Below are 25844 nucleotides of genomic sequence, written 5' to 3'. Positions count from 1 at the left end.
CCACCCCGTCCCTGCACGCCCCGGCCCTGCCACAGCGGAGAGCTGGATTAGCGCCACGACAGCGCTGTGCCCCCGGGTCCCCAGCAGGCCCAGAGGCGCTGCCCCGAGAGAAAGGGCTTTGCTGTCGTTCTGGCTGAAGAAAGCCAGGCCTCCGTGGCCTTCGTGCAGACGCAGACGCGGCTGGGGACAGGGAGCCGCCGCACGTCCCTGCCCTGCGTCGCACGCACGCGTGCTCCCACGCTCGCACACGCATGCCTTCACACCCGCACACGTGCGCGTGTTCGCCCAGAGTGTCGCACACACGTGCATTCAGCGGGCACTCACGGGTGCGCTCAATGCCCACGCGCCCCTCCTGATACCTGGAGCTCATGGCTTCTGCTTTAGACACCGGCAGAGAACCCACTCCCCTCAGGGATGGGCTGGTCAGGGTGCCCACCACACACTCAGTGGACCCCAGTACCACACTGGGCAGCTTAAACCACAGGAAGTTATTCTCCTATGTCCCAGAGACCGGGAGCCTGGCATCAAGGTGTGGGCAGGGCCGCGCTCCCCTGGAGGAGGCTTCCTGCCTCTGGTGGCTTCAGGCTTCCCTAGCTCGTGGAATCGCTCCCATCTCCGCCTCCGTGGTCACGTGGCCTCCCTCCCCCACCCCCGTGTCTGTGCCTCCTCTGTGCAGAAGGATGCAGTCATAGGACCTGGGCCCCCAATCCAGGGTGCACTCACCCCGAGATCCTGAATCACAGCTGCAAAGACCCTAATTGCAAGTACGGTCACATCCCGAGGTTCTGGGTGTGCGTGTCTCTGGGGGCCACACTCAGCCGCTGCAGCAGGCCGCCCTGTCCTCCTGCTCGCAGCCCCCTCACGGACAGCACAGAGCACAGACCACAGAGGGTTGTCGTGGCCGCAGCGCTGAGGACTGCGGAGGGCCCGGGGCCTCCTGCGCCCTAGAAGCCCCGCTCAGCCTCACTCGGCATCCACGCGGCTGTTCTCCCAAGCCCATCAGGAGCCCGTCAGCCTCCTCCAAGGCTTTCCAGAGCGTCTTCTCGGTTGCACGAACTCTCACATCTTTGGCACAATCTGCAGTTACCCCTCTGCTGTTTTGCACTGAATTTGCGTTTTCTGGTCAGTAAGGAGGGCGAGCCAGCGTTGAGCGGGGTCTGAGTTCACCCTTGGTCGGCCCATTAGTGAGCATTTGTAGATTTTTCTGGCCTTTGCTTCTTCCCCAACACTGGACACCAATGATGGACATGCCCAGCTAGCGAGGACCCTCTGGACTCCGCCCCGCCCCCCATGCCCTCCCCTCCGTTGAGCCCGCCAGCCTGGCCGAGAGGGTCTGTGCTCCGGTCCACAGCCACGGGGTCGCTCTGTGTGAGGCCACAGTCGCAGCTCGGCAAGGATGAACCGAGGCTGGGGAGCCCAGCCCAGGAAGCCTGTCCCCCATCCCCCCAGTGACCCCCCCCCCAGCCACACTGGCCTTCTCACACGCATGGGGCCCTGTCTCGGCAGGTGTCCTTGTCACACGGCCCACGGGCCTTCGTCTGCAGCCCCTGCATCCACTTGCCTCCCAGAGAGGCAGCCACGAGGGAGCAGGCCAGCTGTCAGCGCCTTAGCCCAGCCGAGGGGAGCCCAGCGATTGACGTGGCTGATTGGCAGCGGGGTGGGCACTCCCAGTGCCCCCCGGCTGTGGGTGGAGCCCCCTCCATGGCCCCTGTGACGGTGCCTCCCCCTTGCTCTGCGTAACGATGACAGATGTGGTTCTAAGATGGGTTGTCGGCCCCTGCCCACCACGTGCGGGCCCTGAGTGGATTACCTCTGTTAGGCCTGGGACGTCCCTGCGCTCTCTGACGGCGGCCTTCATTCCTCCCGGTAATCTAGGCCTGCTCCGTTTCCTTCTAGATTTCCAACCTCATTAAATCTTTCATATCACAGCCACTTTCCTCTCTAAACAGAATTAAAGCCAGTCCTGCCCAAAGTCTGATTTTACTCCCAAACCAGAGGGCGGGGCCGTGGCTCAGAGGTGGCATGGCAAGGACTGCGGCCTTTTCAAGGACCATGAGTGCCCAAGGTGGTCTTGAGAATGATGTTTGAAGTGAAGCCATGTCATTACAGGAAGACAGGCTCCTCCAGGGTCAGGCTGTGGTGGGAGAGGAGCCGGGGGGCACATTGAGACCTTGACCATGACCTGATGGTCAGACTCAGGGGCTTGTTCTGGACCTGGGTGACAAGGCCGGGCTGGGGCTGGAGAAGCTCCTAGCTGCTCCCGCTGGGTCCCGGCGCTGGCCCAGCCCTCAATTGCCACCCGCTCTCCCCACTGCCACTGGCTCCAGGAACCTTTTACTGCCAGGGGTGGGGTCTCCAGGTAGCTGGGAGAGACTGGGTGCAGCCCGGCTGCTCATCTGGAGGAGACATGATGATGGAGCGTACCTTCGGGGCCCCGAGGATTCAGCAGCTCCACTGGGGGAGGTTGCCTGACCTGGTGCACCAGGGTCACTGCCCCCAGAGCTCCAAGCTCCGTAACCAGCTGCCAGCTGACATCTCCAACGGGATGGTCCCTGTCCCCACCTCTGGAGGGGCCCCACCACCTGCCCCCTTTCATCCCCACGCCTGCTTGTCCCTGCAGCTCCTAGCCCAGCTCCTTGCGCCCCACCCAGCCCTGTGGCGGATCCTACAGAGGGGTCTTTTTAAAGACCTCATCATCCCTCTCCTCCTCAGATCCCACACACATCTCTTCCTGTTGCTCGACACAAATGCCCAAGCTCCCTCATGGCCCTCAAGGCCCTGTGCCCCACCCCACCTCCCTGGCTGGCCCTGCCAGGTTGTTCCTGCCTCAGGGCCTTTGCACTGGCTGTGGCCACCCCAGAAGGCTCTTCCCTAGAGCTCCCCTCAGCTTAGCCTGGTCCTTCTCATCTTTCAGGTCTCAGCTCAGACGCCCCTCATGGGAAGGCTCCCCCAGCTGCCATTCAGATCAGTGCCCGTCACTGCTTTTCACATTGCCCTTTACTGTCTGTCCACCCCATCTGTACTCGTATTACCTGTCTCCCTGTGTATGGCCCTTCTCTCCCACTAGGCTGTGAGCTTGACTCAGGCCTGCTGATGGGGCGGCTTGTTCTTCTGCATTCCATCCCCTAATCAGGGTCCTGGCTGTGAGTGTAAGTTGAGTGTGGCTGCGGTGACAAGTTGTCACCAACTCGGCGGCTGAGTACTATACTATTATCTCTCAGTCTGGAGGCCAGAAGTCCCACAGGAGTGTCCCCGTGGCAGTCAAGCTGTGGGCTGGGCCGGCCCCTCTGCGGCTCCAGGGAGAATCCCTTCCCGGCCTTTCTGAGCGTGTAGAGTCGCCCACATGCCTGGGTTCCCGGCCCCTTCCTCCATCTTCACAGCCAGAGGGCAGCGTCTTCCCATCTCTCCTCCCACTAGTAAGGACCCTGAGATTAAGCTGTGCCCATGGCATCGTCTCTCCATCTCCAGGTCAACTGACCAACCTTAATTCCACTTTGCTGTGTAAGGTTCACTGACTTCTGGGCTTAGGGCACTTTTGCTGCTGACCCCAGAGGGGTAGATCAGGACACCCCACTGCATGAACACCTTTCCCCTTCGCTGCCAGAGGCCTTGGAGCTGGGCCAAGTGCAAGAGCTCACGCCCTGCTGGGGCACGGTGCAGTGGGCACGGGGGCACATGGGCCCGCAGACACCCACCCCTGAGGTAAAGCCACCCCCCAGCCTGGGAGTCAGGGCTCTCCCGCCAGAATCCCACGTCCCAGGACCAGTCTCTGCTGCTCTCCTAGAGGAAGAGCACGTCTTGGCTAAGCCCACGGACCCCAGGGTCGGACTGCCGGGTTTCCAATCCCAGCCCTGCCACATACCAGCTCCGTGGCCTCCAGCATGTCACCTCACTTCTCTGTTTCAGTTTCCTCATCAACAAAATGGAGATGACAATAGTGTGTCCTCAAAGGATAGGCGTGAGGGCCCAGTGATTTCATGGTTAAAAGCCATTCAGCACGGTGCCACATACGTGCTGTTTTTATGGCAGGAAACGGTTTCGTGGTATGACGTTTATGGGGGCGGGGTAAGGGGAATGCATGTAACTGGTAAATAATTCGAACAGAACAAAAGGACTTAAAAGCCCCACCTAGAGGCTGGCACCGTTGGCCATTTCTTCTTTACGGTTGGAGATTAACTGTGGGCTGTGTAAGTGCATGTGTCTGCCTGTGTTTTGCCGCCTTTTGAAAAGGGAGCGCTGGCCCCGTGCCCGCGGTTCTGGAGCCGTGTCCCAGGGTCCTGTTTGAATAGCTGTGCGCTTCCCCGCTGAATGGACCCGCCTCTGATCGCCCAGCTTAGGGCAGGCGTATGCAGGCCCTGAACCTGGGCTCTAAGCTGTGGGTCCCTGGATGCCTCAGGAGAGCTGACCTCCTGGTGCCCCTAGCCCCACAGCAGCTTAGAGGTGGGCTCTCAAACTCCTTCCAGGAGCCCCTCGGCCCCCTTACCCTCCGTGGATTTTTTTACAGCAAGTTTCATGATTGGGAGTTGTGCTGCTGGTGTCCTGGTGTTGCACCTGCGCGCTCTGGAATGTTAGGTGCCACCCCGTGGGCCTGGATCGGTGTGGGGCATATACTCGGCCTTCTCAAGGGGCGGTTGTTCCCCCTGGATCTGAACTCGGTTTGGGCCCACGGAGCGGCCAGGTGGCTCCGGAGTAGTGGTCAGGGTTGGCGTGTACTGCGCAATTCGCAATTACAGTAACTACTTGGACCCCTTCTCCCACTTTGCATCCCCATTTCGCAGATGGTGAAACTGAGGGCGGAGCTTACATCGGACAGATGTGGGGGCTCTGTTGTCCTTCCTTCAAGTCCCAGCTCTTCGACCGCGCCGCTCCGTGACTCAGTTTCCCCCTCTGTAAACTGGGCGTAGGAGCCATGCATATTCGTTGCTGTGAGCGTCGGAGTAGCCGGCCCATACAGCGTTCAGTACAGCTGGCACCGCGCGCCCTGACCTGGTGACGGGGATGGGACCGCGAACGCTTGAACCCAAGTCCGCGGCCCCGTGCGGGCAGATCCGCGCCTCGGGGCTGGATTAATCGGGCCTGCCCGCGCCCCGCCCCCGCCGCGCCCCGCCCCGCCCCCGCCCCGCCCGGCCGCGCTCCCTGGCCGCCGCCTGCGCGCCAGCCAGCAGTACGCCCGCCGCCGCCGTCCACGCCGCCTGTGGGACACGCGCCGCGCCCGACGGGTCCGGGAGCCCGGTGCGCACCGAGAGCCGCACGGAGCGCGCCGAGTCGGCGCGGCGGACATGCGTGCCCCGCGCGCCCCCGGCCTGGGTTCCGGCTAGGCAGGGCGCCACGGGAGAGGGGCCACCTCGACGGGCCGAGGCTGGCGGGGGCCCGCGTCCATGCCGCCCAGCTTCGACTCCGGCTCCGGTACGAGGACTAGCGGCGGTCGCCTGCAGAGCGCGCCGGACCCGGGGCGACCGCGCGGTGAGTGAGCGCTGGTGGCTCCGGGGAGGAACTCGGGACTTCGGGGGCCGGGGTTGGGAGAGCAGCCGCCCCCTCTAGAGGAACGGGGAGCGGGAGAGGCCCCCGGCGCTCTGCTCACTCCGTCTCTCACGGGAGCCGGGCGCGCGGACACTCCACGTACCTCCGCCTGCGCCCGTGGGGCGCACGTGGCGGCAGACCCGCAGAGAGTACTGGGCCTCGGCCAGGGCGCTGGGGGGCCCGCGGCGGAGGCGGGGCAGGGCGCTGGGGGACGCGCGTCTTTGTCTGCGCCCTGGCGCGGGCTCGGCCGCCCGGGTTCCCGGCGCCCGCCGCGCTCACCTGCCCGGAGTTGGAGCTCTTTGTCTGGGGCGGGGCGCGGCCGGCGGAGTCTGTGCCGCGTGTCTGGGCCGAGGCTGCCCCGCAGGTCAGGTCCTCGCAAACAAAGCGCGCCTTGACCTCCGCCCGCGGCCGGGATTGCGTATCTCCGGGGAAAGAGTGCTGACCCTGACACTCTCCGTACGGAGCGGGCGCCTTCCACGGGGACCCTGAACTTGCAGCCCGGGGACCTCCAACCTGGACTTTGGCCTGAAGTGACCCTTTCCTTTCACACCCACACTGGCTCAGTGCCAGGATTGGAGGGTGCCGGCGCTGCCTGGGTCAAGTCCCAGTGGATAATCCTCGGGAAGTTATTAGCACAGATCTGGTGGTTGCGCTAGGGCTGCCCACCCGCCTTGGGTCAGCTGGCCGGCTCCGGACCCCTTGTCCTGGAAGGGAAAGAACCGAGGGACCTCGACCTGGGCCAAGTCCCAGAAGGGGTGGCTTTGTGCCTGTGCTGGGAAGGGGGCTGGAACCTGCGCCACGGCCCCAGAGGTCCTGGGAGCTAAGGGTGCCTGTGGGTGTTTGTTGAGAGCCTTCTCCAGTGGGCCTGGCCGTGCCTGGCCCGGTGTCCCGGCCCTTGCCGTGCGGTGGAAGCCTGCCAGGTCCCTGCCCACGACTCCTGTGGGGACTTGGATCCCTCATCTTCCCTGAGCAAACTTTAATTTGGGCAGTGTGGCTGTGAGGACCGGACGGACAGGGGACAGTGGCCTTCCCACCTGCCTCCCGCCTTTGCCCAGGCGGCATCCCAGGGGTCGGCAGCGCCAGGGAAGACACTCCCCGTCGCTGCTCCTCGCCCCCCTCCTCTCCCCTCCCTTCTCTGCTCCCCATTCACTCTCCCAGTGTCTGGGGCGCCACCTCCTGGCTCTGGGGTCCGGTGCTCCAGCCTGGGGCCTTGAAGTGAACCGGAACTGGCCTGGCTGGGCCTCCCGGGCAGGGCAGGGGCGCCTGCAGCCTTAACTGGACTTGCTGCTCTTCCCTCCACCCCCAGTCTAGGAACGAGGGCAGTCCTGCCCCACAGGAGCAAACGGCATTTTCTCAGAGTGACGCCTCTACCACGTTCCTTTGCAACACCAGCCTTGGTGGGACGGGCGCCCTGCTGTATCAGAGGAGGGCTCCGGTGAGGGCTGGCACACACGGGGCAGCTGAGGCAGGTGCTCGAGGCCGACCTGCCATGGAGTAGCCCCCTCCCCCTCCCAGTGGCCCAGCGACCACACCCCTGGGAGCTAACGACAGCTTGCAGGCTGAGCTCACTCCCTGCACCTGCTGATGGCACGAGATAAGGCACTGGGGTGGGCTGCTTGCGCGGTCAGCACCACCCCCAGGCCCAGAGGGGCTGTCGGTGCCTCAGGTAGTGGAGACCTTAAGGGGGCGGCTCCGGAGAGCAGAGTGGCTGCCGCTGCTCTGGTCCATCTCATTTGGGGGGCGCCGGCCCTGCCCACTCATGCCCTTCTCCCGCTGGCGCAGGGCAGCAGGCGAAGAGGATTTAAACGTGCGCCAGTGGGGGCGGGGCACCCTCAGGCTGATGGGGTCTGGGAAGGCCTGGGGGTACTTGGCCGAAGCCACTGGGTCAAGGGCCCAGACAGGTCGGCCGGCCACACCCTTTTGGGGGCTGGGGGAGAAGCTCACACTGTAGTTTGGGGCAGTGGGAAGGCACTGGAGTGTTTTGAGTCCAGGGTGACTTGTTCTGGTTTGGCTTTTAAAGATACTCTTGGCTGCTGTGTGGAGAATTAATTTGTGAGAGTGTTAACGAGACCAGCTAGTAATTAAGCAGCTGTCACTTGGGCTGTGTGGCCTCAAGTGGGAGTGTCAACAGGACCCCCTCCTGGGGTCGTGGCGAGGGTCCAGTCCTGTTAGGCCTGGGGGTCTTCGGGTGGGAGGATAGGTGACTCATGGGCCTTTGCGGGAGGATACAGGGCTCTGGGGGCACCTGGCCTCACGCCTGGACACGTGGCCGTAGCTCCCAGCAGAGCTGGGGCCGTGCCTGCTGCAGAGTGAGCGGGCGTGAGGTGTCCCCATCCTGGCCCTGAGGGGTGGGCGGGCTGGCACTGCTGACTCTGCCATCCTGACCCCGCGGACCCCCAGCTCAGGTGGGCCCCTCACCCACCCATCCTCCCACCCCCACCCCGGGGTCTCCTCGGGTGAGGCCATGATCCAGGCTGCTCACCCCGCAGGATGCCTCGGGAACACCCTCAGGAAGAGGTCAAGGCACAGCCTCCCTGCAGAGGGCACCCCGGCCTCAGCTCCCTGCTCCCCTGGCACCCCGGTTAGCAGACTCCCCTCTGGTGCGGGTCCGAGTCCAGCCCGGGGAGCGTGGGCCTGTGTTTTCGGGCTGCGTTTGCCACCTGTTTTCTTCCCAGTGCGGGGTTTCGGGGCGTGGCTAGGCAGGTGGCCCCACCCCAGCACGAGTGTAAGGGGCACAGCGGTCTGTTCACGGTTCGCTCTGCACGTTGCCGGCAGCAGGCCTGGAGTGACACGGGCCCGGGGAGCCCCCGTCCGAGCAGCTCCTGCCCTTCCCCACAGACCCGGGCCCTGCCTGTGCTGGGCCTCCCGTGGGCGTCACTGTCTGGGACTCTTGTTTCTGTTCTGTTCACCTGTCAGTCTGTTCTCGCCTCAGTCCCCGTCTCACGATTGACTTTCTTGCACCACAATTTACGCGCAACAAAATGCGCCTGTTTTAAGTGTACAGTTGGGTGCGTTTCGACAAATACATACCACTACATACCCCCACCGGAGTCCGACAGAGAATGTTTTCATGACCCCAGAGAGCTCTTTCATGCTTTTTTCTTTAAGTTTTTTATTTATCATGGTGAAATACACATAACAAAATTACCATCTTAACCATTTTAAGTGTACAGCTCGGGGCATTAAATACATTCATATCGTTGTGCAACCATCACCACCATCCAACTCCAGAATTTCTTCATCTTGCCAAACTGAAACTCTGTCCCCATTAAACACTAATGTCCCCTCCCCTCCCCCTCCCCCAGCACCCACCAGCCTGCTTTCTGCCTCCGTGGATTTGCCTGCTCTAGGGACGTCATGTAGTGGAACCGCACAGGATTTGTCCTTTTGTGACGGGCTTACTTCACTGAGCATAGTGTACGCAAGGTCATCCACTTGCAGCATATGTCAAAGTTTCCTCCCTTTTTAAGGCTGCATAATATTTCATTGTGTGCATACACCACGTTTTGTTTATCCAGCCACCTGTTTATGGACACTTGGGTTGCTTCCACGTTTGTTGTTTTTTTTTGCTTTTTGGGGTTTTTTAAATATTTATTTATTTGGCCGCGCCGGGTCTTAGTTGCGGCACTCGGGATCTTCGTTGCCATGTGTGGGATCTTTTTAGTTGCGGCGGGCGGGCGGGCTCTTAGCTGCTGGCATGTGGAATCTAGTTCCCTGACCAGGGGTCGAACCCAGGGCCTCTGCATTGGGAGTGCGGAGTCTAGACCACCAGGGAAGTCCCTGCTTCCACGTTTTGGCTATTGTGAGTAATGCTGCTGTGAACACGGGTGGACAGATACATGTTTGAGTTTCTGCTTTCAGTTCTCTGGACATATGCTCCCAAGTGGGATTGCCGCATCATACCGTAGTTCTATGATTGATTTTTTGAGGAACCTCCGTACCGTTTTCCACAGCGGCTGCGCCGTGTTCCAGTTTCTCCACATTGTCCTCGCCAGCCTTGGCTGTTTTCTGTCTTTCTTGACAGTGGCCGTCCTGGGGGGAGGCCTCATGCCCTTTGGTACTCAGTCACCCCACGCCAACAGCAACCACTGTCTGCTTTCTCCCCAAGGAAGTCCACGATGGGGGCATCGGGAGACGCTGGGAGCAGAGTAGCGGTGCCCAGGGCGGGGGGAGATGCGAGGATTGGGGCGATAGCTGAAGGGCATGTGGTTTCTTTCCGGGGTGCTGAGAATGTTCTGCAACAGGTGGAGGTGATGGTTGCCCACAGCTGTGTGCCTTCAGTGGGCGTGTTGTATGGTACGTGAATCGTATCTCAGCGAAACTGTTTTAAAACAACACTAGCTAGGGAGAAAAGATCTGCTCAGAACAGCCTTACAGGCTTGCGGCTGTGAACCGGCGGGTGGGCCACATCCTCATCCTGACTGTCCTCACCAAGGCCCGGCACACACAGGGGCGTCTCCCCCAGAGGGGAGAGGCCAAGCGGCCCAGGGGCCCATCAGAAACTGCCACGTTCCCTCCTGAAGTGGGTTGACCCCACTCCACCCTGGACACTCAGTGCATCATGGTGGCCGGGGTCCCCAGACCTGTGACTCAGCATGTCTGGGGCATGGCACGTGGTGTCTTGCAGCCTGGGGCTGGGGGGTGCGGGCATCCCTACTCTGCTCCCCCCACCCTGCCACCTCCAGTGCCAGGCCCAGCGGAGCCCTCAGGTTCCTGGTGCCGGCTCCGCGGGTTGGCGCCCCGATTCCCAAGTCCTAGCTCCCCACCCAGCAGGGCCAGGCTGAGCCCCTGCATCCCTGCTGAGTGGGGCGTCCTTGGTTCCCTGGTCACAGGCCGAATGACCTGTGTCCGAGTACTTGCAGCTGGGACTGGGCGTGGTCACCCTCCTCCATGGGGGCTGTGGGCCCAGAAGGATGTGTTCTGCCAGGCTGGGCGGCCCTTGTGTGCGCAGAACCTGCCCAGACCTGTTTCCTGGGTGCCGGGGGCAGGGGGTGAGGGCCAGGTTCACCCCAGCCCTGTAGGTCTCTCTGGCCTCTGACCCTCCTCTCTTTCTTTCAGGCGTCTGTGGGCTCCGAGAAGCTCTTTGCCCCGGCAGCCGATAAAGGTAAGTGTGTTCCTGGGCTCCTGGCCTCTAGGAAGGGACAGGACACATTCCTGAAGTCCGTGGCGGCCCCCAAGTTAGGCTCTGTCTTGGGTTTCAGGTGCAGAGCCCCAGGCAGGAGTTGGGTGCTGTCATTTACTGAGGGATGCAGCCCGCCCCCCCGCCAACCCCCCGGGAAAACCACAAGGAGACAAGGGAAGCTGGGAACAGGGCCAGTGTCTCGGCCAGAGCTGGGCAGTTCTGGAGCGGCGGTTCCCAAAGTGGGGTCCCTGCACCGCTGGGGACCGTGAGGAGCGCACTTTCCCCGGCCCTCCCCGGGCTCACGGGCTCAGGTGCTCTGGGATGGCCAGCAGCTCCTGGCTCGGGATGCGGCCCCGCCAGCACACCCAGGCCCTGGCCCGTGACCCCCGAGTGGCATGGCGCAGGTACCCAGCATTTCACTGTCCCACAAAGCTCTTCTGGCCGGCAGTGCTCTGGAGGGTGGATGCCTGGCCACGGTCCCATCAAGGCCAGGATAGGCCTTTGTGACCCAGCCTGTCGGCTGTGGGCTGTGGCCGGGAAGGGGGCTTCCGTGGGCCCAGCACAGAGAAGGGGCCCTTTTGCTTGGGGGGGCTCCCTCAGGATGTGAGCACACAGGACAGGCCTTGGGGCACCCGCAGCACCATGGGTCCTGCTGGCCTGGTAGCTGGGCACGGCCTCTACGTGCCTTGAACTCGAGAAGCCCCTTCCTCCAGTCAGAGCATTGCAGCCGAGCAGACACCTGCTGGGGAGTCTGGGTAAGGCGGCCCACCAGAGGCTCCGAGGAGCCAGGCATGCTCAGCTGGCATTTCAGCCGGAACTAACGTAGGGTGTATCAGTTTCAACAAATGACCACAAACCGCGTGGCTTGAAACAACAGACATTCACCTGCTCACGGTTCTGGAGATCAGAAATCTGGAGTCAAGTGTGCGCAGGGCTGCGCTCCCTCCAGAGGCTCCAGGGGAGGGGTGCCTCCTGCCTCTTCCAGCTCCTGGTATTGCCTGCAAACCTGGGCATCCCTGGGCTTCTGGCTGCATCCTTCCCATCTCTGCCTCCGCCTTCATGAGGCCTCTTCCTCTTCTGTCCCTTACAAGGACACCGTCACTGGATTTAGGGCCCACCCGATTCCAAGCTGATCTCATCTTGAGATTCTTAGCTTGATTACGGCTGCAAAGACCCTTTTTCCAAATAAGGTCACAGTCACAGGTTTGGAGGTTATGATTCAGCAGAGTTCAGGGAACTCTGGGCTTTGAGGTACCCAGAGAGGTGGCGGGGCGGGAGGGTGATGAGTAGCAGTGCTTCTCCAGTGGCAGGAGGCTCTAGAAGGTTCCAGGCGTCTCCAGAAGGGCTGGGGCACTGGTGGCACACGTGGGGTCACGTCCAGGTCTGCATGGCCCGTGCCTGCCTCTTTCCATCCTGATGGCTGCTCTTACTTTGTGAGGGCCTCGTGTGGAGATGTGAGAGAGACAGGAGGGGAGAAAGGGCTAGCGTCCCTGGGCAGCTGTGAGCAGCAAGTGGGCTGAAGCCAGCGGCCCTCTGTTCCTGTCCTTGTTGCAGGAGTGGTGGCAATGGCCTCCTCTGTAGGTGCGTCCCTAAGCAAACAGACCCAAGGCAGAGGGAGGTGTCGCCCCAGGGAAGGAGACTTCCCAGAGGCTCCAGACCTCTCACCTCTCTGCCAGCCTGGGTCACACTGCCCTGCAGCCGCAGGGGAGTCTGTGGCCAGCTTTTCACTCAGCGTGGCAGCCACGGGGTCAGCCCACAGCCCAGCGACCTGAATTTCCACTCCTCCTGGGGACCGGGATGATGCCCCCTGCAGGCAAAGCGGCTCACATGGGTGGTGCTGCCCGCCGCCTGGCCGCTGGGTATGTGACCTGAGACCTCCCTTGTAGCAGTTTCAAAAGGAGGGTCTGAAGTGAGCAGGCGGCTGGCTGGAGCTCACGGCCCAAGGGCAGGCCCGCAGCTCGCAAGGGAGCAGAGGCTCTGGGCGGTGAAGAGGGGGGCAGTGTTGGCCCGCGGCAGCTTCCTCCCGGCAGACCAGGCAAGGCTTGTCATCCGGAAGTCTGCCCCAGGGCAAGGGCCCACAGAGGGCTTAGGCCAGGGGTCACCCGGGTGGGTCCAGAAGGAGCAGCTGCTAGCACGAGTGAAGCTCCTGCCGGAGGAAGGAAGGGCGACAGAATGAGCTGGGAGCCCAGCGCCCTGCCTGGCCCGGCTCCCTCGTGCACCTCGGTCTCCCTCTGTAGAATGGGGCCGGGACAGTCCCTGCGCTGGGATCTCCGTGGGCAGGAGGTGCAGGACACTCCCTGCGGGTCGGCCCTCAGGGCAGGTAGCCTGGGGGGCGGGGGTACCGAGGTGTTGTGGGCAGGAGCTCCGCGCCGCGTGTCTCCCCGTCGGAAACAGCCCTGGACGGCATTCAGTGAGCCGGGACCCCAGCTCACTCCGGCCCCTCTCTCCGCAGGACCCACGCTGGGCGAGAAGTCCGAGGCCAAGGCCGGGGCGGCGCTCAAAGTCTCGGGCCTGGAGCGCAGCCGCGAGCTGAGCACCGAGCCGCCCTTCCTGCCCCCTGTGCGCAGCCCCGCGCCGGTCCTGCCCTCCGCCGGCCCCGCGCCCGGCGCCCCGTCCAGCCCGCCCGTCAAGAAGGAAGCCCCGGCCGTGCCCCGCCTCACGCCGCAGCCGCCGCCCGCGCCCCTGCAGACCCGGGCCCCGCTCCCGACGCACGTGCCTCTCCCCCCGGGCGCCTTCCCGGGCCCCGGCGCGGCAGCGCACAACGGCCTGCACAGCCTCAGGTGGGCGCGGGGCGGGGCCTGCGCAGCCGCAGGTGGGCGCGGGGCGGGGCCTGCGCAGCCGCAGGTGGGCGCGGGGCGCCCGCGGACGGCCGGGCACTGAGCGCCCCTCCCTGCAGCAGGAGCAGCAGCGCCAGCAGCGGCGCCAGCCTGGGGCTCGCGAAGCACGCGTCCCTGTCGCCTCACGGGCCGGGCCCCCACCTCTCTACCTCACACTTGGCGCTCCGCTCGCAGGCCCAGCACCAGCACCACGCGGCGGCCATGTTCGCCGCGCCCCCGACACTGCCCCCGCCCCCGGCGCTGCCGGCCAACAGCCTGGTCATCCCAGGACACCCCGCCGGTAGGTCCGGGCGCCGTTGGTGGGGCAGCGGGGTCACTGTTCCCCTGCACTCTGGGACCCTAATCCCCGGGGGGAGGGACGCGGCCCCTGGGGAGGGGGCCAGCCCCCGAGGTCTGTATCCTTAGTGATCACCTGGCCCTCCAGACCCCACCCAGCTGGATGGCAGCCCCCCGGCAGCCCATAGCGCTAGCAGGCCACCTTGCCCAGGGCAGAGGAAGCTTCCTGCCAGGGCTTCGGTTGTGTGTGTGCGCGCGCGCGCGCGCGCGCACACACACACACAGATACAGGTGCTCACACACGCGTACACGGATACACACATCCCTTGCTCCATTCTGAGTCCTTGCCAGGCCTGGTCAGGCAGTCTGGGGCAGGGAGTTGGTGAAACCTGGAGCTGCTCCGTGGTCATGGTAGTGAGGGCTCCCGGGGCCTGCCGTGGCTCTTCCCATCCGCCGTCCCTGGGCTGCTGGGGGGGCGGGGGAGGGGGGAGGGTTGAATTGTGGAGGAGAGGGGCCCCAGGTGAACAGCAGCTGGCCTGGCCCAGCCTGGCCTCTCCCTCCCTGCCTGATTCCAGCAGGGGCCCCCTCGCGGCCAAATCTTAGGTCACTAAGGATTTCTCTGTGGGTCTCCAAGTTTTTTCTAAGATCTTGTCGGCCTAGCTTGGGTTGGGGGCAGCTCAGTGCCCCAGGATGGGACCAGGACACTGGTCTGGGGGTGCTGGGACGGGCAGGGCTCCCCTTCAGGGCTGTCTCCGGGGGCTCCCAGGGTGGCTCACGGTGTTCTCTCTTGCCTTTAGATGCCAGCCTGTTGATCTCATTCAGCCAGCCAATCATGTATTGCCAGCCTCATTCGGGGATTCTGATTGGTACTTGGTCACAGGCACCTCTCTTACCTCCACCCTGGGGCCCGCACGTAGCGAGCGGCCACCACGGCTTGGCCTGCCGAAACCGGGAGTGCCAGCAGGTGACTATCCGCCTCGCCCCGCCGGGAGCCCGCGGCCGACGTGCCTCTCTGTCTCTCTCTTTTTCTCTTGTAGATCACGAGCTGCTCAGGCAAGAGCTGAACGCGCGTTTTCTGGTCCAGAGCGCCCCCCTGGGCCCGGGAGCTCTGCTGCGGGCGGAGTTCCACCAGCACCAACACACACACCAGCACACACACCAGCACCAACACACATTCGCCCCCTTCCCTGCCGGGCCGCCCCCGACGCCGCTCCTGCCGCCCGCCGCACCCCCGCCGGTGCGTAGGCTGCGTGCCGGCGGGCGGGCGGGCGGGGGCGGCCCGGGCGCGGGACACGCAGCAGGCACACGCAGACGCTCTCTGCACGCATGCAGGCTGACACCATCCCCTTCCGTCTGGCTGTCCGTCCAGCCCCTCCTCTCGTCCCCCCCCCCCAAGCCCCGCCCCGGGTCATGCCATGAGGTTCCCCATCCTGAGCCGTTCTTTCGGGCTTGGGGAGCACCGCGTGTCCACATGGCCATGGGGCCAGTTGCACCCACGTGGGGTCCTCCGTGTCTCTGCTGGCAGCAGGGCGGCAGGTCTGGAGGCCCGACAGGACTGAGGGGCCACGGGAGCCAGGACTCTTCCCATGTTCCTGGTCCTCGAGGTCCCATCCCCTGAGCCAGCTGTTGTGGGGCAGGGTCCCCTCTGCTCCCACCTAGCTTTGCTTTGTCACTGACTAGTCTGCCAGTGGCCTAGGTGTGTCCTGCAGCCTAACCACCGGCCTTGGGCTTCATGCCCTCCCCCCCCCGCCCCCCCAGTCATGGCCACAGACACCAGTTGGGCGAGTCTGCGCCTCCCGTGCTGCGACCACTAAAACAGGGAAGGCCAAAGGGCAGCACCCTCGGGGAGCCTAGGGGACAGCTGGCCTAAGGCCACCAGCCTCACTCTGGCCACTGCCTGGCCCGAGGGCATGGGTGGGTGCTTGGCCAGCGGAGGGCGTCCGCGTGGACGGAGGCCTCACTCTCTGCCTCCTTCCCTTCCAGTTTGACAAGTACACGCCCAAGCTGGACAGTCCCTACTTCCGACATTCCAACGTGAGTGTCCCTGCGCGCTCTGGGCTGTCCAGGCAGGGTGAGGGGTGTGGAGGGCGGCGGGGCTGTGCCGTGTCCGTGTAGCTTCCCACCCAGCGCAGGGGTGACGGAGTGGGGACCAGAGGGCTGGGCCCAGCGTCCCTGCCCTGGGCGTCCAAGCGTCCGGCGAGGCCCCTGGCATGCCCCTCCTGCCTTCTCTTGCAGTTTTTCCCGCCCTTCCCTCCAGCCGTCCCGGGACTGCCCGCCCTGCTCCCACACCCAGGTCCCTTTGGATCCCTGCAGGGTGCTTTTCAGCCCAAGGTACCAGCTGCTCCCAGGAGGGGGGTGGGCACTGTGGGTGGGGTCTGCAGGACCGCTCCTGGCCCCCCCCAGCCAGCCCTTCCCATCCCGGGGCAGCTCCAGCCGCCTCGCACGTGGTTGTGTGTGTCGTGATCCCGGGTGGCCCCCAAGGGGTCTTCACCTCAGTGCAGAACATCCTGACCCTGGGTGGGGCCCTCTGTGCCCCACGGGGCCGGGAGAGCCTGGCTTCGCTCGTTCTCACCTCTCCCGCTGGCAGCGCTCGGGGTTGGGGGTGGGAGGAGCAGCACAGCAGCGGGGTCTGGCTGGCAGCAGCACAGGGCCATCCTCGCTGCAGGAGGCCCAGGCAGGAAGCACCCCCTGAGGCCCCGGGACCAGGGACTGGGCTTGCTCTGCTCACCTTCCCTGAAGCGGGGCTGCCTTGGCCCTTGGGGAAGACCCTGGCCCAGGCACGTCGGTCAAGAGCTTTTTCAGAAACCTCTGGGTAGGATATGGTGGGAGGCCAGGCCGCCCCTGGGTGGCGCCTGGGGGGTCTCGTGCCACCTGGGTGTGGGGCCTGCAAAGTCATCTCGTGCCCTGTCCCTCTCTCCTCTCAGACTTCAAACCCACTCGAGCTAACAGGCCAGGCCAGTGCTGTTCACACCCTCCTACAGAAAGCCCCCGGGGTAGGTGGCAGCGGTGCCCGTGCCTCCCTCCTTCCCTGGCGGGCATTCCCGCCAGCGTGGCCCCTCGTGGAGGCCCACATAGTGCTCTCCCCCCGACCCCCCGGGGCTGGGCTGCTTGCAGAGCCTGGGTCTAATGCTTCTTTCTCTGTTGATGGCAGGTGTCAGACCCGTACCGGACAGCAGTCAGGGTGAGTGTGTGTATGCCTGCTTGCCTCACCTTGGGAGGAAGGGGCCTGGCGGGACCTCAGGGGAGGTCCAAGGCCAGGGAGGACTCTGGGTGCCTCTTGAGTGGCCACAGGGGTGCGCTGTGACATCAGGAATCTGGCGGGGGGTGGGGGGAGCGAGGGGGTCCTGGCCTCAAAGCTGAGCCCGTCACCCGCCCTGTCGCAGAAGCCCGGGAAGTGGTGTGCCGTGCACGTGCAGATCGCCTGGCAGATCTACCACCATCAGCAGAAGATAAAGGTGAGCCTGACTGCTCATCCTGCGGCCAGGCCCGCGGCTCAGAGGGTGCCCCTCGCCCAGGCGCTGTGCCGGGCTGTGAGGGGTCGGAGCTGGGGAGGGGACAGGATAGCAGTGTGTGGGGAACTCAAGGCCACTTCCCGCCTGGTCACCCAGTGTGACACAGGCAGGGGTTTGGGAGGCGCTGACCCTGCGGGCCTCCCCACCATCAGTCGAGTCCTCCCAGCGAGCCTTCGGCCCTGCCCCCTTCTTCCCCCCAGGTGTCTGTTAGCACTTGGGCCTGCTGTGTGCCTGGGTTTTTAGCCAGGGGCAAAGACGACCAAAAGTGCTCACGGAGCCTGCGTGCTCCCTGCGGGGGGGGGGGGGGGGGAGGGGGGACAGGTGGTGAACAGGAACCCAGCTCGAGGCCGTCCCCCTCCCGGCAGGTGGTGCCAGGCGCCCTGGCCAAGCGACACAGGGAAGTGGGAGACCTGGGGACCCACGGCTGGGGCGATGGGCCGGGGCGCTGAGGGGGCCAGGACGGACCCTGCCCTCGTATCGCAGAAGGGTCTCCATGCTCTCCTCTGCCATCTCAGATAACACGTTACCCCACGCACAATATCTTTAACTCATCACGTCCTAAATATGCTACAAAGGACCAGTCACAGAAAGGGGTTTATGACAGATTATTGTGCGTTTCAACATGCAGATGCTCAGACAGGGCCACCTGGAAGGCACAGTGAAGGAGGTGGGTAGGGCCCCCAGCTAGGGCCCAAGCACCCGCTCTGTCGCTGCCATCTCGGCAGGTAGAACTCACCTAGCCCCATGCCTCCTGCGGCCCTTGTGACCCAGGGACTGGCTTCTTAGTTTTGTTTAACTTTAATAAATTTGAATCTTAATACTGAAGCTAAATTTAGTCATTGGAAAACTGGAACGACTTGCGTATGGGAATGCTTTTCCAGCCTAATTTTACAAAGTGTAAACAAAGTATTTCCAATGAAAATGTAGCATCCAAATTGAGATGTGTTTTAAGTGTAAACACACCAGCTTTCAAAAAGCGCATGAAAAGGAGTGAAACACCTCAATCAGGAACTTGTGTCATCACACATGGCGTTCGGTTATCCTGCGTCCGCTGAAACGTCGTCAGGATAAATCTTACCTGTCTCTCCGCCCGCTGGGCAAGGCCAGCGGAGCAGGTGGCGTCCCACCTTGCTGTCAGCTCACTGGCAGCCCCTGCGCACACCCTGTCCTGCAGATGCAGCTGGGCCCTCACAAACTGGACGCGGGCGCCAAGCTGGACTTGTTCAGCAGACCCCCCGCCCCGGGTGTGTTCGCCGGATTCCACTACCCGCAGGACCTGGCCCGGCCCCTCCTCTCCAGCTCAGGTAAGGCGGCCTGGCCCGTGGGCGCTGGGGGCTCAGCCGCCATGCAGGCCAGGGGGCAGCCGGGCGGAGGCGTTCTCGCCTTTTCCCTCTGGCTGGTGCCGGCGCCAGAGGGCTCCGGCTGCTCGGGCAGCGTTCTTGTTTCTCCGGCCGTAGCCGGAGGGGTCTGGCAGCCCTGCCCTCCTCGAGCTTCTCCCCCCGCGGAGACTTCCCCCCCGCTGACCTGAGTCCCGCATGGACTCTGGCCAGGATGCCCACCTCTCTGGGGCGTCCTTCCCGATGTCCCTCCCAGGAAGGGTCTGGCTTTTCTCCGAAAGGTGGGAAACGGCTCCCGGAACCCCTGTGCTCGCCCCCGCCAGCAGCCGCGCCACAGCCTTGCTGTGTCAGGGTCCCTGGGACTACCCCCAGGCTCGCAGTGCTCCCAGGACTCAGCACAAGTCACACTCCAACCCTGGCTGTATGCGTTGCAGCCGAGGGACACACAGCAGTCGGCAAGGAGGAGGGGGAGGGTGGAAATGGGCGGGTGCCTCCTGAGCACTGCCCCGAGGGGCCCCAGGATGTAGTTCATTCCCCAGCGAGGAGCCATGACAGCAGGGCGAGGTGCTGTCTCCCACGGAAGCTCGTGGAGACCCAGCGCCCAGGGTTCTTACTGGGGGCCGGTCACGCAGGCAGCTCTGCCTGCATGGACCAAAACCCGGACTCCCAGAAGGAAAGCAGGTGCTCAGCACAGACCACCTTGTTTGCACAAGCAACCTGAGCGTCTGTGAGGCCTTCCTATCAGAGGGAAGGGAGAAACCTCCTGGAACCCGGGTTCCCAGATGCCGGCCGAGGGCAGCCGAGCAGCAGGCCTTGCTGAGGTCAGCGGCCTTGAGCCCTCGCGCCGGGGCTGCTGCTGCTTCCACCCCAGCTGTCAGGCCCTCAAAGGACGTCATCTCCTCAGAGAGCCCTCCCTGACTGTTCCTCGGACACCTCCCCCCGCCCTCCTCCGAGCTCATATATGCTCACCCCCACCCGCTGCCCCTTGCACGTGGACACGTGGTGCATGCGGGCAGCCCGTTGGCACACTGGCGTGACGGGTGTGGATGGGGTCATGCTGGCTGGCCTGGTGAGCCTGGCGCCTCTTCCCAGCCCCAGCTCCACTGCCCTGATGGCCTCCAGACCCCAGCCAGGCGTCAGGGCCCCTCAGAAAGCAGAGGGCCTCCCATCTGGGCCAGAGCCCACAGGCTGTGGCCTGGGCCCCTCTGTGCTCCGCACCCACCCATGGCCTCGTCGATACACCATCCTCTTTAGCCCCGGGGCCAGCTGTTTTCCTAACTTCTTTGACTCAGGGTCACTTGGAGGTGAGGTAAAGTTTCTAGTTGGGAGCTCTCTGGGAGCTAGAACCTGCGTGTGTCTGGGTGGAGGAGCCCGCCGGTGACGCACACGGGAGCGCGCCACTGTTGGGGTCCCCACAGGTGCAGGGAGCTGGAGGGACACGAGGGGGCGCCCACGTCACTGGTCTCGCCAGGCACTCACCTCTAGGCTACGGGCCGGGGCACCCTAAGCAGCAGAGTTGGCCCCTGACTCAGCCCCGTCTCCAGACTGGGCCCACCGGCTGCCCTCCAGGTTCGGTCCTGGGGGGCGTCGGGGGAGCCGGGGCTGTTGCCGCCGTGACGCTTGTGGGCTGTGGCCTGCAGCCAGGGGACGCCGCAGGAGGAGCTGCGGCCTCTGGCAGCCGTGACTCGGGCCAGTGTCCGTCAGCACCCAGGCCGCACCCACTGTTAGGTGACCGGGGCTGTAGCTCTGGTTGGAAAGTCCAGGGCCGCTGGCTTTGGGAGAGCCCCCTGAAGGCTCGATCGCAGGCCGTTCCTCTGCCCTTCTTCCTCTGGAGGCTCCGCTGCTGTCAGCACCTGCCTCCCTGCTCCGCCCCCTCGGGGTCTTCCAGGCTCCAGGGAGATGAAGGCCCACCTCCTACCTGGTCACGTGCTTGGAGTGGGAGGAGCAGCCATCCAGGGCGCACCCACCCTTGGAAGGAGCCACAGCCGAGGCCCCAGGTGCACTCCGGCCTCCATCAACCTGTCCCCCTCCCCAGGTGCTGCCCATCCCACCACCAACCCGTTCGGACCCTCAGCCCATCCTGGCAGCTTCCTGCCCACTGGTCACTTGACAGGTAGGTGTTCTTTGAGGTCCGTGCCGTCTGGCTGGCCTGTGCTGACCTCAGGGCTGCGGGGATGCAGGTGGGTGGGGAGATGACGTCAAGAACCCGGGTACCCCTCAGATTGCAGAGGTGGCACCTGCCAGGTTCGGGAGCCACGGGGTGGGGGGAGGGTCCAGTGCGCACGTGGAGGCCCCTGAGCCCTCGTTTCCCCCACAGACCCTTTCAGCAGATCAAGCGCCTTCGGGGGCCTGGGGAGCCTGGGCAGCAACGCCTTCGGAGGCCTGGGCAGCCATGCGCTGAGTGAGTGACCGCGCCCCCTGCTCTCCCCGCACATGCGCCCTCACTTCGCGCATGGGCACGCACTTTGTCCTCCGCGCGCGCCTGCGCGGGCCCGGGCCGCCCTGACGCAGGGCGCGCGGACCCCCTTTGCCGCCTCCCTGGGGCACTTGTGGGTCTGAGGTCGGGAATCTCCGTGTGTGTGCGCCTCCCTGGCATCCCGGCCTCACGCTCCCACCGCCACCCACCCCCCAGCTTCCGGTGGCGGCCTCTTTGCCCCCAAGGAGGGCCCCACGCTGCACGGCCTGCCCAGCCCCCGCGAGGCCTGGAACCGGCTGCACCGGGCGCCGCCCTCCTTCCCCACGCCACCCTCGTGGCCTAAGCCTGTAGACGCCGAGCGGGTCTCAGCCTTGACCAACCACGACCGAGAGCTGGACAAGAGCAGGGAGGAGCGGTGAGTGGGGCCCCTCCGCTCCCCCATCCTGCCGGCTTCCCGCCCCCGCATCCCCTAGGCAGCTCCGCCGAGTCCCGGGTACCCGCCCGCGGGGCACGCTGAGCTCTGCCTTCAGTCTCCTTGGTTGGGAGGGTGTGAAGTCTGCACCCTCAGGACCGGGAAAGACTAGGGGAAGGGGGCCCCCATACCCAAGCACCTTCCATTCCGCCCGCACGGAGGGCTCTTGTTGGCGCAGGGTCTGGGCAGGCACCATGCAGGGCGGGGGTGCACTCCCTCCGAGGCCCTGGCGGGGACCGTGGGCTTGTGGACCACAGCGGGGCCTCGAGGGAGCTCAGATCAGCAGGGCAGAGAATGCCGTTGCACGCTGCAGGGGGCTGCTGAGCCACCAGGGGGACCGAGTCTGGGAGGTACGCCTGTGGGCAGGGCAGGCGGATGGGGGCTGAGCTTGTGCGTGCCCCCCTGCCCCCAGCCCTATGGGCCGCAGAGCTAGGCCAGGGCAGGGGAGGTGGGAGCCACCTTCTCAGGTCAGCGGCAGAGGCTGGGACTTGAGTGTTCTTGAGGAGCCGTGGCCCGCTACGTGGACGGGAGCAGAGGAGGGCTCCCTGTCCGGCCCTTCCACCCAGGTTCTGTCCCCCCCAGTCCTGAACTTGGGGCACTTCACTCATGGGCAGTGCTGCGTGCCAGGTACTGGGGGCACAGGGTGGAGGTTGAGAGCGAGGAGGCGACCTAGAATCGGCCTAGAAGGCGGTGGGGACGTGTGTCGCTGGACCCAGGAAGGGTGCCAGGGAGCAGCCCAGGGCCTGCCCGCATCCTACAGCCAGCGCTGTCACCACAGAGGGTCAGGAGCCCGGGGAGTTGCAGGTCCCCCATGGGGACCTCAGGGTCGAGTGGGTGGGGTTCAAGTAGAGTGATGGTGGCCAGGTGCAGCACTGAGGGTTGGGCAGGGGTCTGGGGGACCTGGGGACTCCCAAGGGGAAAAGGAGCCTCGGATCTGACCCACTCAAGCCCAGCTGCTCTCCCAGCCCCTCATCAAGGTGGGGGCCGTGCCCGCTGTGCTCCCAGCTCAGAGGCAAAGAACTGTAAAGTACAGGGTGGCGCCTCGGGTGAGAACCAGCCTGCGATGGGGCGGGCGGAACTATGGTGACCGCAGCCAGGCCACACACTGCCCACGAGGAAGGAGTTGCAGGACCCTGTCCCTGCAGCGGATCTGGGGCCTGGGTGGAACTGCCCTACGTTCCTCACCGAAGGACTTGTCCTGGCTCAGGGGCTCAGCGGCCTGGGTCCCCGTGGAGCATTCTGCGGTTCTGCTGCAAAGTCGGTCTCCGTGGTGCTTGTGGAGGGGAGACAGACGGTCGTGGGGTAACCTGCGTGGGGATGTGGGTTGTGGTCGCCATGTGTGTACGGGGTGCCACTAGCAGTGATTACATGGGAGCCCGGGGTGCTAAGCGTACCCCACACGCACGCACGCAAGGACCCTGAGGTCACTACGGTGGGCAGTGGCCTCGCCGCGTTGAGGTGGGAGCTTGGTGTCAGGGGAGCTCGCTGCCCGGTGTCCCGCCAGGCTGAGGAGGGCTCTCTGTCTTGTCGCTCCCAGGGACCTCCTGGAGAAGACGCGCCTGCTGAGCCGGACCTCGCCCGCGGCCGCCGTGGGCCACCCGGGCAGCGGCCTCCTGCTCCGCGGCCAGGGCGAGCCGGGCCGGCCCGGGCTTCCTGCCGAGCGCGAGGCCGAGCCCCGCGTCAAGGAGAGCCGCTCCCCGGCCCGGGAGGACAGCGCCAAGCCCAGCAAGGCGGCCCTGGGGGACGGCCTGCGCCTGGCTGGCCTCCTGGGCCGTGAGCCGGCGAAGCCGCTCGAGGCGGCGGCCGAGCGGCCCCAGAGCGACGTGAAGGTCAAGGAGGAGCGCGGGGAGGACGGCGACGCGCCCCCGCAGCCTGGCCCGGGCCCCGCGGGCCGCGAGCGCCCAGCTTTCGCCTGGGAGCCGCTGCGGGAGGCCTACCGCGTCCCAGAGCCGCCCCGCCGCGCCCCGCTCGCCCCGGGCCCCGCCGCCCTCCTCGAGCCGCCCGAGCGCCCCTATCGCGACCGCGAGCCGCACGACTACAGCCCCGAGCGCCTGCGGGAGGCGCGCCGCGACGAGCTGGAGCGCGCCCGGGCCGCGCACCTGGACGGCACGGCGCTGCTGCCCGCGCTGGGCGCCCTGCACTACCCGCGCCTCGCGCCCGCCGCCGCCGCGCTGCACAACGGGCTCCTGGCGCGGACCCCGCCGGCCGCCGCCGCCTCGCTCGGCGCGCCGCCCCCGCTGGTGGCCGCGGCCGGGCCCCCCACGCCCCCGGGGCCGCCGCGGAGCAGGACTACGCCGCTCGGGGCCCGCGCGCCCGGCGAGGCCCGCGACTACTCCCCTTCGCGCAACCCCCAGGAGGTGGAGGCGCGGTAGTGGCCGCGGGGCCGCGCCCGCCGCGTGTGCGGAGGCCCCTCCACGAACGAACGCACTGCTGTGGACTAACCTAAACGTCTGTTTCTAGAACTTAAGCACAGTTCCATCGGCCCTGGGGCGACGCTCGCTCTTCCACTCGCAGCCCGTGGAGTCGGGGTGTCATGCACAGCTTTTCTGGGGGTGATCTTTAGTTTTCCGAGCTTGGAATGAGGCTACTGGAAAAAAAATTCAAGTTTGTACCTTTTTTCCCACAGGTGAGAAGCGTTTTTAATAGATTTGTATTTTTTTCAACTTTGTGCTCTTTAGACATTTAAATGAAACAAAAAAGAGACTTTTGCTTTTTAACTTTTAGTTTGGTTTTGCGATTTAATGGCCTCAGAGCCCCAGGGGGTTTTTTTGTCTTATTTATGGAGAAGAAAACGGTCATTTTGTCCAACGCACTGTGAGGTCCCCACTCAGGCCCGGCCCTGGCCCTCCCTTGGTACTTGGAACCGAAGTTACAGATATATATTAGGATAATTAATAATGTACAAAACTTTATTTGCCTTATTATGCAGAAGTGTAAAAGGGTTTCTTTTTCGGTTTGTTTTTTTAAAAAAAAACACAAACTGTAAATAGTCTGTTAATATAAATATATGATGTTATTAAATTCTTAACCTAGGTAGACTTTATAAAAACGGTTTCTAGAAACTCCTCTGGTTATCTGTTTAACATGATCACAAAAACCCACCCGCTGTCAGTTGGAAATGCCCTCAGACGTTTAACTGCGGCAGCGTCCTTCAACTATGCAAGCGGTCAGGGCGGCCGGGCCGCCGGGGGGACCACGGAGCAGCCCTGGGACGTGTGTGCTGACGGCGGTGTCCTCGGGATCCACCTCAGACAAGTAGGCTTTGGGAGGTGAAAAGGCTAAAGGCACAAAAGAAATAACTTCTGTCTTCTCACGGAGGACATCAGCAGACGTTTGTCTCATGTTTTCCCACCGGCCAAGGCCTTGGCATGATTTCCTTTTGGTTTCAGTCTTACTTTCATAACCCCGTGAATGTCACCATGCCCTGTCGTCAGCATACCTTGTTTCCTGGCACCCACACCTGTGTCCTCGGCGTGTGAGCCTTGGTTCGGCCATCTGTAGCTGTTTGCTTTGTTCGGTTCTGTATCTTCAACCCCGTGTTTCCACTGTAGACTCCGGTTATTTTAAACATTCTGTTCTCACATCAACCAATGAAGGTAAATACAGCCTTGATTTTGGATGGACAGGTGGTTGAGTGTTTTGTGGGGCTTTGTGACAGCTGGGGGTCGCGCACCCACCCTCAGTTCCCTCCCGCACCCTGGCTGCTACCTCCACCAGGGCTGCCCAGTGGAACACCGTCCTTGTCACCAGCCTCACCTCGCCCCGCTCCCCCAGGCCGTTCCGTTCCCCCTGGGCCGTTCAGGCTCCTCCCTCTGACCTTTGCCTGGCACCTCTCGCTTGGCCTTCAACTCGGCTCTGGTCACGTGGTCCCCACCCTGCCATCTGCCACATCTCCCCTGTATGGAACTTGTCCGCTGGGTTGGTCTTCTCTGTGCATTGGCTGTCGGGGTGCACGTCCTGGGCGGGGCGGGTGGCGGCTGTTGGAGAGGGGAGAGCTCAGGAAGGAGGGGAGCAGGGGAGCAGGGGCACAGCTGGCTGCCGCCACCTGCCGGAGGAGAAGGGCGAGGGGGCGCCTGCCCTGCAGTGGGGACCGCAGCTACTTGCGCTGAGCGCTGGGCCCTTAGCCCTGCCCTGGCCATGGTTTAGAAATGGGGCCCTGGCACTGTACCCCAAGTGGATTGGCCTCCTTGGGTGAGCAGCCAGGGCCTAAGCAGGGCCTCTGAGCCCATGACGGTCCCCATGGAGAGTTGGGGGTGCCCTTCATCCCCGGGGACAAGCTGGTCACCGTTGTGCCCTGGAGCACCAGCCAGGGGCTTCTCCAAAGGGGTTTGGTTCCCGGGGACCAGCCCCAC

At 64.3% G+C, this 25844-nt stretch overlaps 1 protein-coding gene across 10 annotated transcripts in view; it reads left to right on the top strand.

The window, feature by feature from the left end:
* Window positions 1–25115, top strand: part of FBRSL1 (fibrosin like 1) — an 86216-nt gene extending 61101 nt beyond the window's left edge. For 2 of the 10 annotated variants that reach the window (XM_068562520.1, XM_068562516.1), the window contains 15 exons: window positions 10579–10624; window positions 13095–13422; window positions 13539–13759; window positions 14553–14621; window positions 14793–14992; window positions 15739–15789; window positions 15991–16086; window positions 16680–16748; window positions 16907–16936; window positions 17139–17210; window positions 18442–18571; window positions 20640–20717; window positions 20922–21005; window positions 21237–21435; window positions 23030–25115. In XM_068562520.1, the coding sequence (XP_068418621.1) occupies window positions 10579–10624; window positions 13095–13422; window positions 13539–13759; window positions 14553–14621; window positions 14793–14992; window positions 15739–15789; window positions 15991–16086; window positions 16680–16748; window positions 16907–16936; window positions 17139–17210; window positions 18442–18571; window positions 20640–20717; window positions 20922–21005; window positions 21237–21435; window positions 23030–23864 (2508 nt within the window). In that variant the 3' untranslated portion in view covers window positions 23865–25115. Of the gene's footprint in view, window positions 1–10578; window positions 10625–13094; window positions 13423–13538; window positions 13760–14552; window positions 14993–15738; window positions 15790–15990; window positions 16087–16679; window positions 16749–16906; window positions 16937–17138; window positions 17211–18441; window positions 18572–20639; window positions 20718–20921; window positions 21006–21236; window positions 21436–23029 lie in introns of all 10 variants that reach the window. The other 8 variants (XM_068562517.1, XM_068562519.1, XM_068562515.1 and 5 more) reach the window with 8 other exon arrangements.
* The last annotated feature ends 729 nt before the right edge of the window (window positions 25116–25844 follow it).

Source organism: Eschrichtius robustus, chromosome 14 (assembly GCF_028021215.1).
Source record: "Eschrichtius robustus isolate mEscRob2 chromosome 14, mEscRob2.pri, whole genome shotgun sequence".
Classification (NCBI taxonomy): domain Eukaryota; kingdom Metazoa; phylum Chordata; class Mammalia; order Artiodactyla; family Eschrichtiidae; genus Eschrichtius; species Eschrichtius robustus.
Note: the sequence above shows the minus strand (reverse complement) of the source record. Positions and strands in the feature narration are given on the sequence as shown.